Source organism: Cynara cardunculus, assembly GCF_001531365.2.
Source record: "Cynara cardunculus var. scolymus isolate 2C chromosome LG 15, CcrdV1, whole genome shotgun sequence".
Lineage (NCBI taxonomy): Eukaryota > Viridiplantae > Streptophyta > Magnoliopsida > Asterales > Asteraceae > Cynara > Cynara cardunculus.
In genome coordinates, this window is record NC_037542.1 from 11852019 (window position 1) to 11866062 (window position 14044).

Consider the following 14044-nt stretch of genomic DNA (forward strand, 5'->3'; position numbering starts at 1 on the left):
ATAATTTTTTTTATATACATATATATATATAACATATAACTTATAATATATTTATAAATACATAGATATCTTTATATGTATATCCAACGTTTTAAAAGGTCCTCACGACATCTGCTGTAATTCAAAGCCCGTGTCTCATGCTACGTTAAACATGTGACACACTATAGCCTAGTGTGCGGTTTTTGTAATACGATTATGAGATTTCTTACATTTTTAGTGTCTTGCTTTTAAATTTTAGTATATAACCTAATTTAATTGGTATAATATTATTAATTCATTGAACAAGAGTAAAAAAACATATGTATGTTATTTAAAATTATATATATACATGTATGTAATTATAAAACTAAGAAAAGCGATATTGAGAAAAACATAATGTATATGTAATTATTTAATATCATCGAGTCATTGAGAATCGGTGTTCAAGTTAATACCAAAAAAATAACATAACGTCGTAGTCATTAGGAAAGATAAGCAATACCTGACTACCATACGAAACAAGTTGAGTGCATTTTCAATAACTATGGTAAAATAGAGATTTTGAAGACTTAAAGATTATATTTTTTCACTACAACAAAATTGGGTTTATAGGACACCCCTAATCTTTATGTGTCCCAATAGACTGTTTTATAGAACTTAATTTATATGATCAAAATATAAAACGTCCTATCTAAATGTGTTGTAATAAGTTTATATGACGTTTTTAGGCATCTTAACAAGTTTTTTAGGACATTTTTAATACAAAGTGTCGCATTAGCAACTTTATAGAACACTTTTGTGAAAGTGTCCTATAAACTTAATTTTATAGGACAGTTTTCAAATAGTGTCCTATAAAGTTTTCAATGAGACGCTTTATATTAAAAATGTCTTAAGAAACTTATTACGACGTCAAAAAACGTCATATAAACTTATTACAACGCCTTTAGATAGGACATTTTATTTTTTTTGGTCCTATAAACTAAGTCTTATAAAGAGGTCTATTAGGACGCTTAGAAATTGAGAGTGTCTTATAAACCCGATTTTGTTGTAGTGTTTCTCCAACAACTATGTAATTACCTTGTGTTAAAATGAAGAAATGAAGAAAAGAAGAGAAAGAGAGGGTAAAAATCTCCATATTTGAAGAAATCCCTAAAAATTCATATTTAAAAGAGAGAAATAATATTTAATTTATTTTGGTCAATATGAGGTAGTGAAATCAAGTGTTTATGAGAGTTTAATAATATTTTATTAAATGCATTTAATATTTTAATAATATAGTTGATGATAGAACTGCTAAAATAGAGTAGTTGTTAAAGTTGAATATAATTTTTTTAGAGATTTTAACTTTTGATGCTCCATTTTAGAAAAAGTATATCATAACTATTAAAAAACATGGGGGGTTAGTTCTGGTAGTTAGGTCTTGCTTATCTTTCCTAACGACTTCAGCTTCTGCAAGTAGATTGATTCTCCAATTTATAAAGCTTGAGATTTGACCTCACGGTCATATCAGGCCATTTAAAACTTTGATGATTGTTAATCGAACTATAAAGATGGTCAATATGATAGACGAAACATATGAAGAATATACAATTATACATATTTCTAGCAGATAAGAGGCACCGAGAATGTAGTTTACTCGCTCATGGACCACATGATACATACGCAACGATTTAACAGTGGGGCCAACATTTTTGTTATAACTTTTAAAATAACCACTAAATTTTATTTTTGGATTTTATTTTGCCTATTTTTTATTGTATTTTTCTGTTTTAGTTCTTGTATTTCAATTATCATTATCCTTATTTATGTATATCATTGTTATTTAAAAAATTAAGGGGTCGTTTGGTTTGCGAAATTCGAAGGAATTTGATAAAATTGGAATGATAAATTTCTTTGACCAAATGCCAATTACTTTGTTTGGTTCATTTCTTGAAATGGATGAAATCCTTCAAATTCCATTGAATTTCACATATTAATGAATTCATCATTCATTGGTATAATGGAATGAATTGAATTCAATCACCACCCACCATGACCATGCTATTATTGTTCGTCATGCCCCACCCCTAACCCCCCACTACTAATCACCCCCACCCTACCCCACCACTAATAATCATGCCACTACTGTTGTTATCACACCCATCTACCCCTCGGTCACTCACTGCACATCCCTACTACGACCATGTTACTACTGTTACTGTTAGACCCCTAACCTAACCCCCACCACAACACCATTATTGTCGATATTACAACTGTCACTCACCCCCACCTTACCCCATGGTATGGAAATTGAGAAAGGAAATGGAGGGGTATATGGAAGGTATGTATATTACCTCCATTTTTATAACAATCAATGACGTAGGGGAAAGGGGGGGAGGGGAGTATAAATACTAGTTCTTCCCCATCTATATTTTCAAAGAAGTAAGGTAGACGACAGAGAGCTTCAAAAGAGGTGGGAAGCTAATGTATAATCAAGTGAATGTACGATACATATATATCTCTTGTTTAAGCTTGTAACTTTCTTATTAAAATCATAGATTAATGAGTTGGGGATTGTAATCTCAAGTCTCGTTTTATTCAAAGGTCGTAAGATGCTTCAATTTCGAAAATGATGAGTTTTGAGTTCATGCATATAAATGGCAAATTTATTTAAGAGGTTGATCGAAAATCACGTTCGGAGATATTAAGTTTTGACAGTGTATGGAATAAAGTTGGATACCAGCTAATGCAATCACGGTAGCTAAACTAATCAATACGGGAGTAAACGATAAACAGAGGGGTCTACACCGTTTGAAAACAGTCGACTACGGGCCAGCTAAAAAGCCATCTGGCCATGTACGACCACGGTCTCGAAAGAGGATCAGGCGGTCTTAGAAGCAAAAATGACATTCAACGCAAAATGGACCCAGAAAAGTTTGGGTAATCGATGATTGAGTCTAAAAAGCTTAGAAGCATCTGTGCATGGTGTGTGTGTGTGTGTATAAATATATAAAAAGAAATTGAGTCCGCATATGCGTGGCTTGTGGAGAAGAAGATCAAACAAATAGATACAATAGTAAAAGTTGTGGTGGTTGGGAGATTTTTCAAATTTTTTTGAGAGATTTCATTACAATTTTTACCAATCAATTATCATGTGGGCAAATTTCATTATAATTCCTTCAAAGTCAAATTTTATTTGATAAATTATAATTTCATCAAATTACATTTTGTGAACCAAGTACCCCTAATGGTTATAATAGTATTAAGAAACTAGTAATTTTTATTTGTTCTATTTTATTTATTGTAATTTGTATCTAATTATCATTATTTTTATATATTAGAAAAGTGAAGTAAAATTTCTTTCCTTTAAATTATATATTCTTGTTATGAATTAAATTAAAAAGAAAAAAAATTAAATTAAGATTTGGGATAATGTATAAAAAGGAAGTGCAAGAGAGATTTGATTGAAGTTTTTTCCAAATGGGAACGAAGGAGTGGAAGTTCAGAGAGAATAGGAATTTGAGAACTGCAGCAACCTTTTCAATCAAACGTGTTCTTGATGATGTCAACAGAAACCTTGATCGAAGTGATGGAAGGCCAATTATTCCTCTCAGCCATGGAGATCCTTCATCCTTTTCGTGCTTTCGAACCACTCAAGTTGCAGAAGATGCTGTTGTCGATGCTCTACGATCTGCTAAATTCAATGGTTATGCACCTAAAGGTGGTGCTCTACAAGCAAGAAGGTACTTTTCATTTACTGTTTTTTATTTCTGCCTGCCTATCCTTTCCTGTTTTGCTGTTTCTAATGCTTGTTACTCCCTTTTGCAGTAAGTTCGGTAATTTGACTATTGAATCGGAGCACAAATAAAAGTTTAATTCGATTTATATTTTGTACAACTCCTGACTGCGGTGTTTCTATACCATGCTTAGTCCAGTGTTTGTTGAATCTTGTGATCATATATAGAAATTCATATCGTTGTTTGACCTGGATATGCATTGCTGGGCTGAATAATATAAAGTTTATCCATAGTTTCTCAAAAATATTAAGAAAATACTTTTAACAAATTGAAGTCTGACTTGACCTAGAAACTCAAGTATTTGTTCTGATGTGAATTTGCATCCATCTAGACATGGACTTGAACAGTGAGAAATGATTAAACAGAGAAATCCTAACGTTTCCTTTAAAGGGTACATTCATAGTAAACAAATTGAGGAAATTCTTTCTAAAGATTGTATTGGCGTAGCAGAATTTGTTACCGTCCTTGCTGGAGCTCAGGTACAAGTTCATAGTGCATAGTACAAACCACTTTAATGTAGGTCTTGGCTTCTTGCTCCATTTAAAGAAGCATATGCATTTTAGGTGCCCATAACAAAGGAAACAACAATGATTCTACTGATGTTTTAGACGAAGGGTATTAGTTATTATAGGCAGGCATGAACTATTGAGTAAGGCAAAGGGGCTCCAGACCCACCCTTAACTTTCTAATACTATATATGGAAATAGTAATAGCACGAAAAGGATTCCATTTAGTGGCAAATGTTCATGACATGCAAGCCTGAGAATGTTGGCTCGAGTCTTGAAGTGCAAGGGTTTACAGGGTAGGGGCCTAAGCATGGGCAGTAATGTGTAAAGGCCTAATGTTGTCTTTGTCTATTATCTGAAGAAGTATTCTCTTTTCTTTTTTGTTTTATTCACTCACCAAATGGTGAATTTATTTACTTGTATTCAAACCCATACAAGAAACTGGCAAAATAGCTCTCATAATAGGTTTCCCTCTCTACCCCAAGGCGTAGAGGCAAGGTATGCGTACCCCAGATCATACCTCTGCCTAGGATTACTGGGTCCGTGATTTTGATTTTATTTTATTGTTGAATGATTTACGGATTCGTGTTGTCGAATTTGTAAAGGATTTGCATTATTTTTGTTGAAAGATTTTTGAAAGGTCATGAAAGGTTATGCTTTTTTGGGCTCTGGATGATATCAATAATAGTGTCCATCCTTTTAATCTGTTGGAGATTGATAAGTTTTTTTTATGAAAACTACACATGTTTCTTTCTTTGAGCTCTTTAACTGCGACCCTAATAAGCATGCTAAATCCATCACTGACAATAAGGTGGGAAAAATTGATTGGCTGATATGACTTGAGTTTGAAGCAACCTTACATCTAAATTGTATGAATAAATCACTCAAGAGAAACTACAATCTGCAGTTACCAAAGATAAGTTGCACACAGCCCTATAATTATGTATTTTATATGACAACAGGTCCATAGCTGAGTACCTTTCTCGCAACCTACCTTATAAACTATCACCTGATGATGTGTATGTGACACTCGGTGCTAAGCAAGCAATTGAAGTTGTATTATCTGCACTGAGCCGTCCAGGTGCAAACATTTTGCTTCCTAGACCTGGCTATCCAGTATATGAAGCGCATGCCGTTCTTAATCATCTTGAAGTCCGCCACTTTGACCTTCTTCAAGAAAAAGATTGGGAGGTTGACTTGAATGGGCTTGAAACATTGGTGGATGATAAAACTGTTGCTATGGTCATTATCAATCCTGGGAATCCTTGTGGCAATGTATTCACACGCGATCATTTACAAAAGGTGTGCAAATTAGTATGTATTTTTGGTTGCTCTTATGAAGTTATGTCTTCTTTTCTTCTATATTTTGCCTTTATCTTAGTTTCAATTATTTATGTTTTTAAAGATCGCTGAGACTGCTAGAAGGATGGGAATACTAGTGATAGCAGATGAAGCATATGCCCATTTGACTTTCGGAAGTAACTCCTATGTGTCAATGGGGGTCTTTGGCAATCTTGCACCTGTTCTAACCCTTGGAACTCTATCAAAAAGATGGCTAGTTCCCGGATGGAGGCTTGGTTGGATAGCTAGAAGTGATCCTGATGGCATTTTTGAAGAACATGGGGTATGTCTTCTCTTTCCTTGCTAATTTCTTTATAGAGATCCAAATTTCTCTGTAGATGTATGTTGAGTCCAAAACCGTACAAAATGAAATGATAATTAGGATGTAGCAGAAACATATAATTAGATCCAAAGATATTGATATGACGTCAATTCTGGGCAAAAGAGTCTTTCACTTTTCTTATATGGTGGAATTGACCACTCTTCATTTTAATATATATGATTACCTATGAAGATTAAAACTAAATATCGTAGTGAACTACCTAGATTTTGCTCTTTTCATTTCTTCTACCCCGAATGCGGACTACCTTAAGGGTGTCAGTTTGACCACACAAGTCAATATTGATCTCATATTTTGAGTCCAGGAACATTTTGACTTCTAGTTAATGCATGGACGATGACAGAATGGATGGTTTTTGTTTTTTAATTCAATTTCATAGCTCAGTTCTGCACATTCTATTTGATCCTACCCTCCTAACCCCATGTAGAAAACAAGAAAGCTGGGGGTGGATGGTGGGGGAGGGGGAGAGCTCTTGATTGCAAGTGCAGGACTATTTTATTGTATTATCCGGTTTATTCCAATATTTCTGAAATTATTTGAAGATATAGGGACTTAAACTTTGAAGTTCTGCTCATTTCCGTCTTTTTTTTACATAATAAACTAGTTATAAATAGTTCTTCCATGATTATTTTATGGTAAGCCGGATGCTATAGTTAATTCCACATCTACCTGGTTCTTCTCAACTTACATTTGAAAGACAATTGTGGCTGTACTTTATCACATAACAGAAAGTTATACTTTGCCTTCAGGTTGTTGAGTGCATCAAGAGATCTCTTATTACCAATACAGAGGCTGCAACATTCATACAGGTATGCAACTTAAAAGTTAAAAGGATTTTTCTTGAAACAATTCAGCCATGTTCCTTAAAGATTTTGTTTACAATACGATTATAGGAAAATGTTTAGCATGTTCTGCTTCATCTTCAAGGTTGATATCTTTGCATGAACAGTTTTCTGTTAACATGCTTGAAAACTATAAGTATCATTAGAGTGATGATAGTAACTTCACAAATCACAATATCGACATACCTTCATGAAATTAAAGAAAGCAATCATGGAGTATAGGCTGAATCAAATATGTATAAGTAGTACCTGCAACTTTTATGGGGTATTTCACAAGTGTTGGCACAGGAAATACAGATGAAAACTTACAGGAAGTTTTTCGAGACTTCTCCTTCCATAACACACGTGTGGAAATATTTTAACCCTTATTCGGTTGTAATCTTGCTTCGGTTGCATCCCGTTAGCAGAAGCTAGGTTCAGAAGCACTTCCCCATCATGACCTAATTCAATCTTGACAGTAGTATGTCAAGTCTGTTTAACCAGGACCCCAACTCTATTGCACAACAAGATTATTTTTCCTAAATTATGATTTGTTCGTCCATGTTACTTTACTGCTTTCTTCTTTAGTTTTTGTCATGCAAATGCTTTATGCACAAAGTGTTGTTTATAACATAATAATTTAAGATCTAAAACTCTGGAATACCCAACAAATAATGCAATTTTTTAATAGTTCAATTCTTGGAAGGTTAAAGAGTAATATGTGATGCAAAAAAATTGTATTTTCTATGCATAAAGGGTTGTACCATGCTAGTTTCATTTGCTGATTTTAGTAGGTGTTTTTTCCTTTCGAGTTACAAAAACGGTAAGAATCAGTTGTGTAGTTAAGAGGGCGCAAAAACATTGAAACATACAAGGCAAAAATTTGCCAGATGGAAGGGTATAATTGTCTTCTTAAGGAAGATGAAAGTAGGTGAAGTTCTAGGTTTTGAAATTTGATAGTCCAATCAAGGTACAGAGAACAGGATTCTCTTATTTAGCAAGCAATTACTATGTCTGCAGTAGTCTCCTATATGTTTGTATAATCTAGATTGCTAGGTGGAGTTAGTATTTCTGGTTTCCCTTCAAGTTTTTAAGGCCCTTAGGTTCCAAAAGCCTAAATCACATTTCAAGCATTCCAAACAAACCCTAAAACACATCCTCGGAAGGGAACCCTGATCAAACATTTCAAGCAGGAAGGTAACCTTCCAAGAAATGTTCTTGTAAATTCCCTAATAATCATATGTACATATTATAAAAAAAGAAAAAAAATGCTCTTGATGTTTGTCTTAGAACCTCGATTTTGGCCAAAGTTTTATCTTGATTCAGAATCTGATTAACAACGACCTCATGAAATACATCAATCAATATGGCAATTCATTTCATGAATAGATCAATTGTCTAATCATGCAGATGAAGAATGATGGAATGCAACATCCTTATCAGAGGAAACATGTGATAATGTTTGGAAGGACATAAATCCATGCAACCATGATATAATCTCTAAAATTGGAAGACATAATTTTTTTTTGCATATAGATACATGACACTAGTTCATTTCAGGAATCTTCAGTCTTTGGTCTTGTACTTCCAATTATTGCTTTTTTTTAATTGTTCATCTGAATGGTAAATTTACAAAAGACCTGGTCATGAACTTAAAAGCTTAATCGGTATGTTGTGAAGTTCTTTGACAGTAATGTGACAGTCTATTGGGCATGTATACTTCAGATTGACATCTATATGTATGATTTCGATAGTGTGTATACATGATTTTGTATCCATGCCGTCACACACACATACAAATAAAAGTCTTGTAACATTCAACAAAGAAAATATGCCAGCAATATTTAACTCATTGAGCCAACCTGCTAATGCAAAGTTATTTTAGGTAGTTGACATGATTATGTAAACCATCAAGAATGCATTTTTCTGAGAAAGGCAGCTTAGCCTCTGGAAATAATTTGTTGATCAAAGAAGAAATTAGTTTCAGAGTACTCCCTTTACCAAAAACTCCCAGACTGAAGTCTAAGAGGAGGATACATCCGAAACCAAAAAAAGAATTGTGGACCAGACTCCATGCTCTATAAACACAAGGCGGCGACCTATGGACTGTACCTGATGAAAGTGATTGGAAAATTCCATGGAAAATCAACTTGTCGTTTTCTTACGTTATCCCTTGTCATTAACTCTTTAATCACTGTCATACATGCTGAGGAATAACCTCTACCACCGCTTCAACTATCCTTGGATCGTGATAAGAAATTCTCCCATTTCTTCTTGCCATATGAAATAGACCACTGTCGTAAGAATTTATCTATTGATGATCCTTCCAATAGATTTCCCCTTGCCTCTTGACTTGAAGTACGCAACTGCTGATTTCACACTCTTCCATACAGAAGAGGGTTGTGGAAATGGGAAGAAGTGGTGTGCACAACAATTGTGGCCACTGAGTTTATCAGGGCTGATCTCTTACAGTCTCAATTTGCCGGGATTAGTCCAGGCATAGCCTGGGACACCCTTCAAAAAAAAGTGGTGTGCCTGGATCTTCTGGTCATCATTGCATAGGAGACACTTTTTGTCAAGTTGGGGGTTCTACCCTCTCATTTTGTCCTGCATTCTAGCTTCTCCTTGATTGCTAGCCAAAGAATAAAAAAGTTGTGGAATTCTATGGCTAAACCACACCAGGTGCTGCCGATTAACTTTCACTTGTTCTTCTCTAATATCTCCATGCTTGAGCGGTCGATGAATCTACGAGATTACCATTTCTATCCTTCCATTCACCCAGTTAATAGGAAGGATGACACCAAGAATGCATTTCCTGGTGGCTTTATTGAGGAGGAATAATCATTCACCTAGTTTTCTTGTTAAGGAAGAGACTACAAATGTTTGTCAACCTAGATGGTCTCTATATGACCTACATAGCAGTCTTTTACAAACATCATTATGGCCAGAGATCTTGTTCTGGTGTTCCAAGATTCTCTTAGTAGGCCTTACATACTCAACTTTTCCATGGATTAAAGCCCCATGGTCGCTGGAGGATATTCCATTTCTTCAAGCAAGTGATGTTTTTGTTCTTCAATCCCAATGTTGAGTACTGGGTTGTAAGTTTGTATGATTCACAATAACAAATTTTTCCCTAAAGGTGCAAAACCTCTCAATGAAACAGATCATCCAAAGCAAAGCTTAGTTTTCTGTTGCCATACTGGTATTGTACAAGAGAGAGCCAATTCTTCCTGATTCAAAAAATTGGGGTGTTTTTGCTACATCTTTGTGTCCTCCTGGTACTCACTAAGTGTGACACTGAATACTCTGCTATACTCATTTAGGTAAATAACCTTAAATGAGTTTTAATTTAAATTCATGACCTCTGGCCTATATAAGAAAAAATGGGTCTATACTCATGAGAAGGTCATGGATTTAATTAAAATCTCATTTAAGATTATATACCTAAAATCTCCTACATGAGTCTATTCCTACTGCCCCAAACTGGCTATTTAGTTAAATGACCTCTATGGAAGTTACTTCTACAAACTAACCCTCTAGTGTTTTTTCAAGATTTTACAGGGGTAAAATGTTATACACCAGGTCATTTGAGCGTTACTGAGTTAAAAGGATTAAAAGGTCATGCTCCTAAATGAAAACTCATTTAATGTCATTTAACTAAATGACTCCTGTCGAAACTGACATTTGGGATATTACGATCAAATTAAACATTTGACGGTGTTCATCTCATGATCATCAATTAATTTTTCTAACAACAAGAACATGAAAGTAAAACTTACTTGACAATATCGGTGATTTAGGGTTCAGATTAGACGATGAAGCCATGCATTAGGATGATTCAATATTCTTGTGATGATCCTAATAATCCGATGGAGAGGCTTCACAAGTTCTGCCGTTAGATGGATAGGAATTTCTTATCTCTTGTTCTTTTTGGCATCTCCAATAAAATGACCAAACCTGAAACCCCTATTTTGGTTAGTTAGTTAGGTTAGATGTCATTAAGGCATAATTAAGGGTGCACTTAGTAAATATACCATATGTCAAGTAGTGTTAGTTTAGATGCCTTACGGCCACAAAAAAGCAGATTATTCTAACATATTATTCATCTATCATGGTATTTCGTGGCTGCTCCGCAGCGGCATTCTATGCACAGATCTCGGAGGGGAGGGGATAAGATGTACACAGTCCTTTGCTCTAGTCAAAAGAATAGAGAAGCTGTTTCTGTAAAACACACGAGGAACACCAACACACTGGCTAAAAAAACATGTAAAGTGTACACCTTTCAAGACTCCGTGGCTTGCAAAACAAACAAATAAAAGATCAAGCGATCAAGCTACAATTGCCAACATTCAGCTCTCGTTATCTAGTCCATCAGAGATCCAATTCAACCCGTAACTGAAATTGAGCTTGAACATAGCTATATAGTCACATAGAAAGGGTCAAACTAACATTGAATGGTTTGCTTGTACTCCATTGAAACGAGTTGATGCCCTAACATGGACCATATGCCACGGCCAAGCTTCCAGCTGAGTCCTGAAATTGATGGCTCTTTAAGCAAACCCCAAAAACATCTTCATCTCTTGCAACATAACGTTTGACCACAAAACAGAGGCAAACACCAGAAGGAACACAGAAACAAAAGACTCCAAATACCTCCAAGAGAGCCGTCAGTGATTTGGACGGGTGAAACTAGCAGTAGATCCACGACGAAGGGAGGCCTATTGACAACCGGTGTCAGATGCCACCCAGAGATCCACTGTGGACAAGGCCGGACAATTAGAGGGACCAAGAAAGCTGTAAAGAGGGGAGATCAGTTGTTTGAGTTGAAGATGGCTCACCTGAAAAAGGTAAAATGTTGCTGATGGAGGGCGTTGAAACAGAGAAAATTAATGCATTTATTTTGGGAAGGAGAGAATACTTTTGTTTTAGGAAAAACAGGATTGAAGAAGTGATCACTTGTCATATGACATTCCTTGCCTTGGATTTTCAGATCAAATGTGGTGATCATTAGTTGTTTAGTCACTGGTCTATGCACAAAATACATTATGTATACACTGCATTATTTGGACTCTGCTTTTGGCTACCTTGAACCCTTTTGTTGCTTTCATTGACACTTGAATATTGTGATTTATGGGATCAGGCAGCCGTTCCTCAAATTCTTGAGAACACGACAGATGATTTCTTTGTCCAGACCATCAACATACTGCAAGAAGATGCTGATATGTGTTACAAATGGCTTAAGGATATTCCATGCTTTACGTGCCTACAAAAGCCTCAAGGATCTCTCTTTTTAATGGTATATGTATATGTGTGTGTATTCCAGTTTCCAACCATGAATCTTGTAGGTATTTGACTTTGCAGATGTTTATTGCAGGTGAAATTAGACTTCTCACAACTGCAAGGAATAAATGATGATATGGACTTCTGCTCAAAACTTGCTAAAGAGGAATCTGTCCTCCTCCTGCCTGGTAAGCTGGTTCAATTTTTGCCGGAGGGTCAAATTTCCCAATGGCATCCGTGTTATTGCTAGATCCAAACCTCATTGGAGGTTAAGGTTTCAAGCCTCACTAAAGGTGGTGAAGAGTGTTCATAAGTTTTTCCTAATATAAATATTATATACTTAAAAAGAAAAAAACTAGTTCGGTTTTGCCGTTTTGGAAGGGAGATATGTGTTGACTTTCTTTGTCAAATATAGTGTATTTCAAATTTATTTCGACTTTTTTTCACATGTTTAGCACCCATAAGTATATGTTCATGTGAATCCGTTGAAAACTTCAGTTAGGTCATCAAAATTTTCTGGGCCACCTCCAAGTAATCATCTAAATTATTGACCTCTAAAGTCAAACACGACCTCATTTTGATGCAGAAATCTATTATAAGCGTATATATAACATAGTGTTGATCATGTATGATTGATGCATTGCAGGGTTCGTGTTGGGACTGAAGAATTGGATTCGTGTAACATTTGCTATCGAACCATCGGCTCTTGAAGAGGGGCTCGCAAGGATTAAAGCATTTTGCATGAGGCATGCAAACAAGCAATAGAGATGTCTATTTGCCAGTTTGAACTGTAAAATCTTTTGCAGGGTCCCAAAGAGCATTCTTTGTAGACATGGATGCATCATAAATAGCTAAACTGGGCTATGGTCCAGAAACCCTGCGTCTGAATGTATCATAAATAATAAAAAAGCTCATTAACTTGTCAACATGGATTTTATGAACAATGTGACAAAGGGAGTTCGATATCCATAGATATGGATATCTATTTGAAAATGGCTTATTCAATCAAAATTGGTATGGTTTATAAGATCCCTAAAAAACATTCTATCAAACCAAATGCTCCCAAGCTCATTTTTTTATCCGACCCTTTGTGAACGCCCGCTAAACAAAAGACGCGCCTCCAACGAGAACGTTCATTGCCGTCCATCATCCTCCCTCCTCCTTGCACGCTCACAACACAAAGAACATAAAACAAACAAGCGGATCTGAATTAAAGTAATCGAGTTTTGAATTAAATACTTTTTATCGAACATAGTTTTGATGGTTATTTATATATTATTCAAGCTCTTGAATCAAATCTACTTTATTAAACTAATGAATCTTTTCAGTTATTCGATCTTTCTACTCTGAGTGGCTGTTTAGTTGGTTTTCCATTAAATATTCGTATGGATAAAGCCTGATTGTGTGGATTAATATGTATATATAGGACGGGAGGGTTTTTTCATAAGATGAAGGGAGCGTGTTTTTCAATTGCAGGAGACATGTTTGAATAAAGTTGACTTTCTACATAAACCCCCGAATAAACCACTTTTTATATCGTTAAAAGAACATCTCCAAAAGCTCGTTATTTTTTTTAAATGAAGATTTGAAAAAAGTTTGTTCAACAGCTATACTAAACTTTTCTTTAAAACAGATAAAAATAAGAAAGAGAGAGAAGAATTCTTTAAACTTAGAAGGAGAAGAAGATAGAAAGTATAACATACATGTTCAAAATTTCTAAACCACTATCAAACAGTCATGTACAATTAATCGAATAAATTGTAAGTCACACTAAACTCGTTGAATTGCTAACAACCGTGCTTTGAATTTAAGTCATTTAATGTTATCAGTAAGTCTTTTTTAACTTCGTTTTTTGTAGGTGATGGTGCAAATAACAACCCTAAATACGTAGATACTAAAAAATAAAAAGGAAATGGGTGACAATGACATAGACCCCACAACACTCACCTCTAAAATGGCAACTTTTGTCAAAGGTTTCTTACCGTTGATGTCTGTCTAATG

General features: G+C 35.1%; 1 protein-coding gene across 1 annotated transcript; it reads left to right on the forward strand.

Annotated features, from left to right (window-relative positions):
- The first annotated feature begins 3430 nt into the window (after window positions 1-3430).
- LOC112527364 (probable aminotransferase TAT2) lies at window positions 3431-12983 on the forward strand. The gene is made up of 7 exons (XM_025137968.1): window positions 3431-3701; window positions 5224-5563; window positions 5667-5885; window positions 6692-6751; window positions 11904-12059; window positions 12138-12231; window positions 12690-12983. The coding sequence occupies exons 1-7, from the start codon at window positions 3439-3441 to the stop codon at window positions 12806-12808; spliced, it is 1251 nt and encodes a 416-aa protein (XP_024993736.1). The 5' UTR covers window positions 3431-3438; the 3' UTR covers window positions 12809-12983.
- The last annotated feature ends 1061 nt before the right edge of the window (window positions 12984-14044 follow it).

Coding starts and splice junctions, on each gene's coding strand:
- LOC112527364 (XM_025137968.1), top strand. CDS start 3,439: ATGGGAACGAAGGAGTGGAAGTTCAGAGAGAATAGGAATTTGAGAACT. Junction 3,702..5,223: donor GGTGCTCTACAAGCAAGAAG/GTACTTTTCATT, acceptor ATATGACAACAG/GTCCATAGCTGAGTACCTTT. Junction 6,752..11,903: donor AGGCTGCAACATTCATACAG/GTATGCAACTTA, acceptor TTATGGGATCAG/GCAGCCGTTCCTCAAATTCT.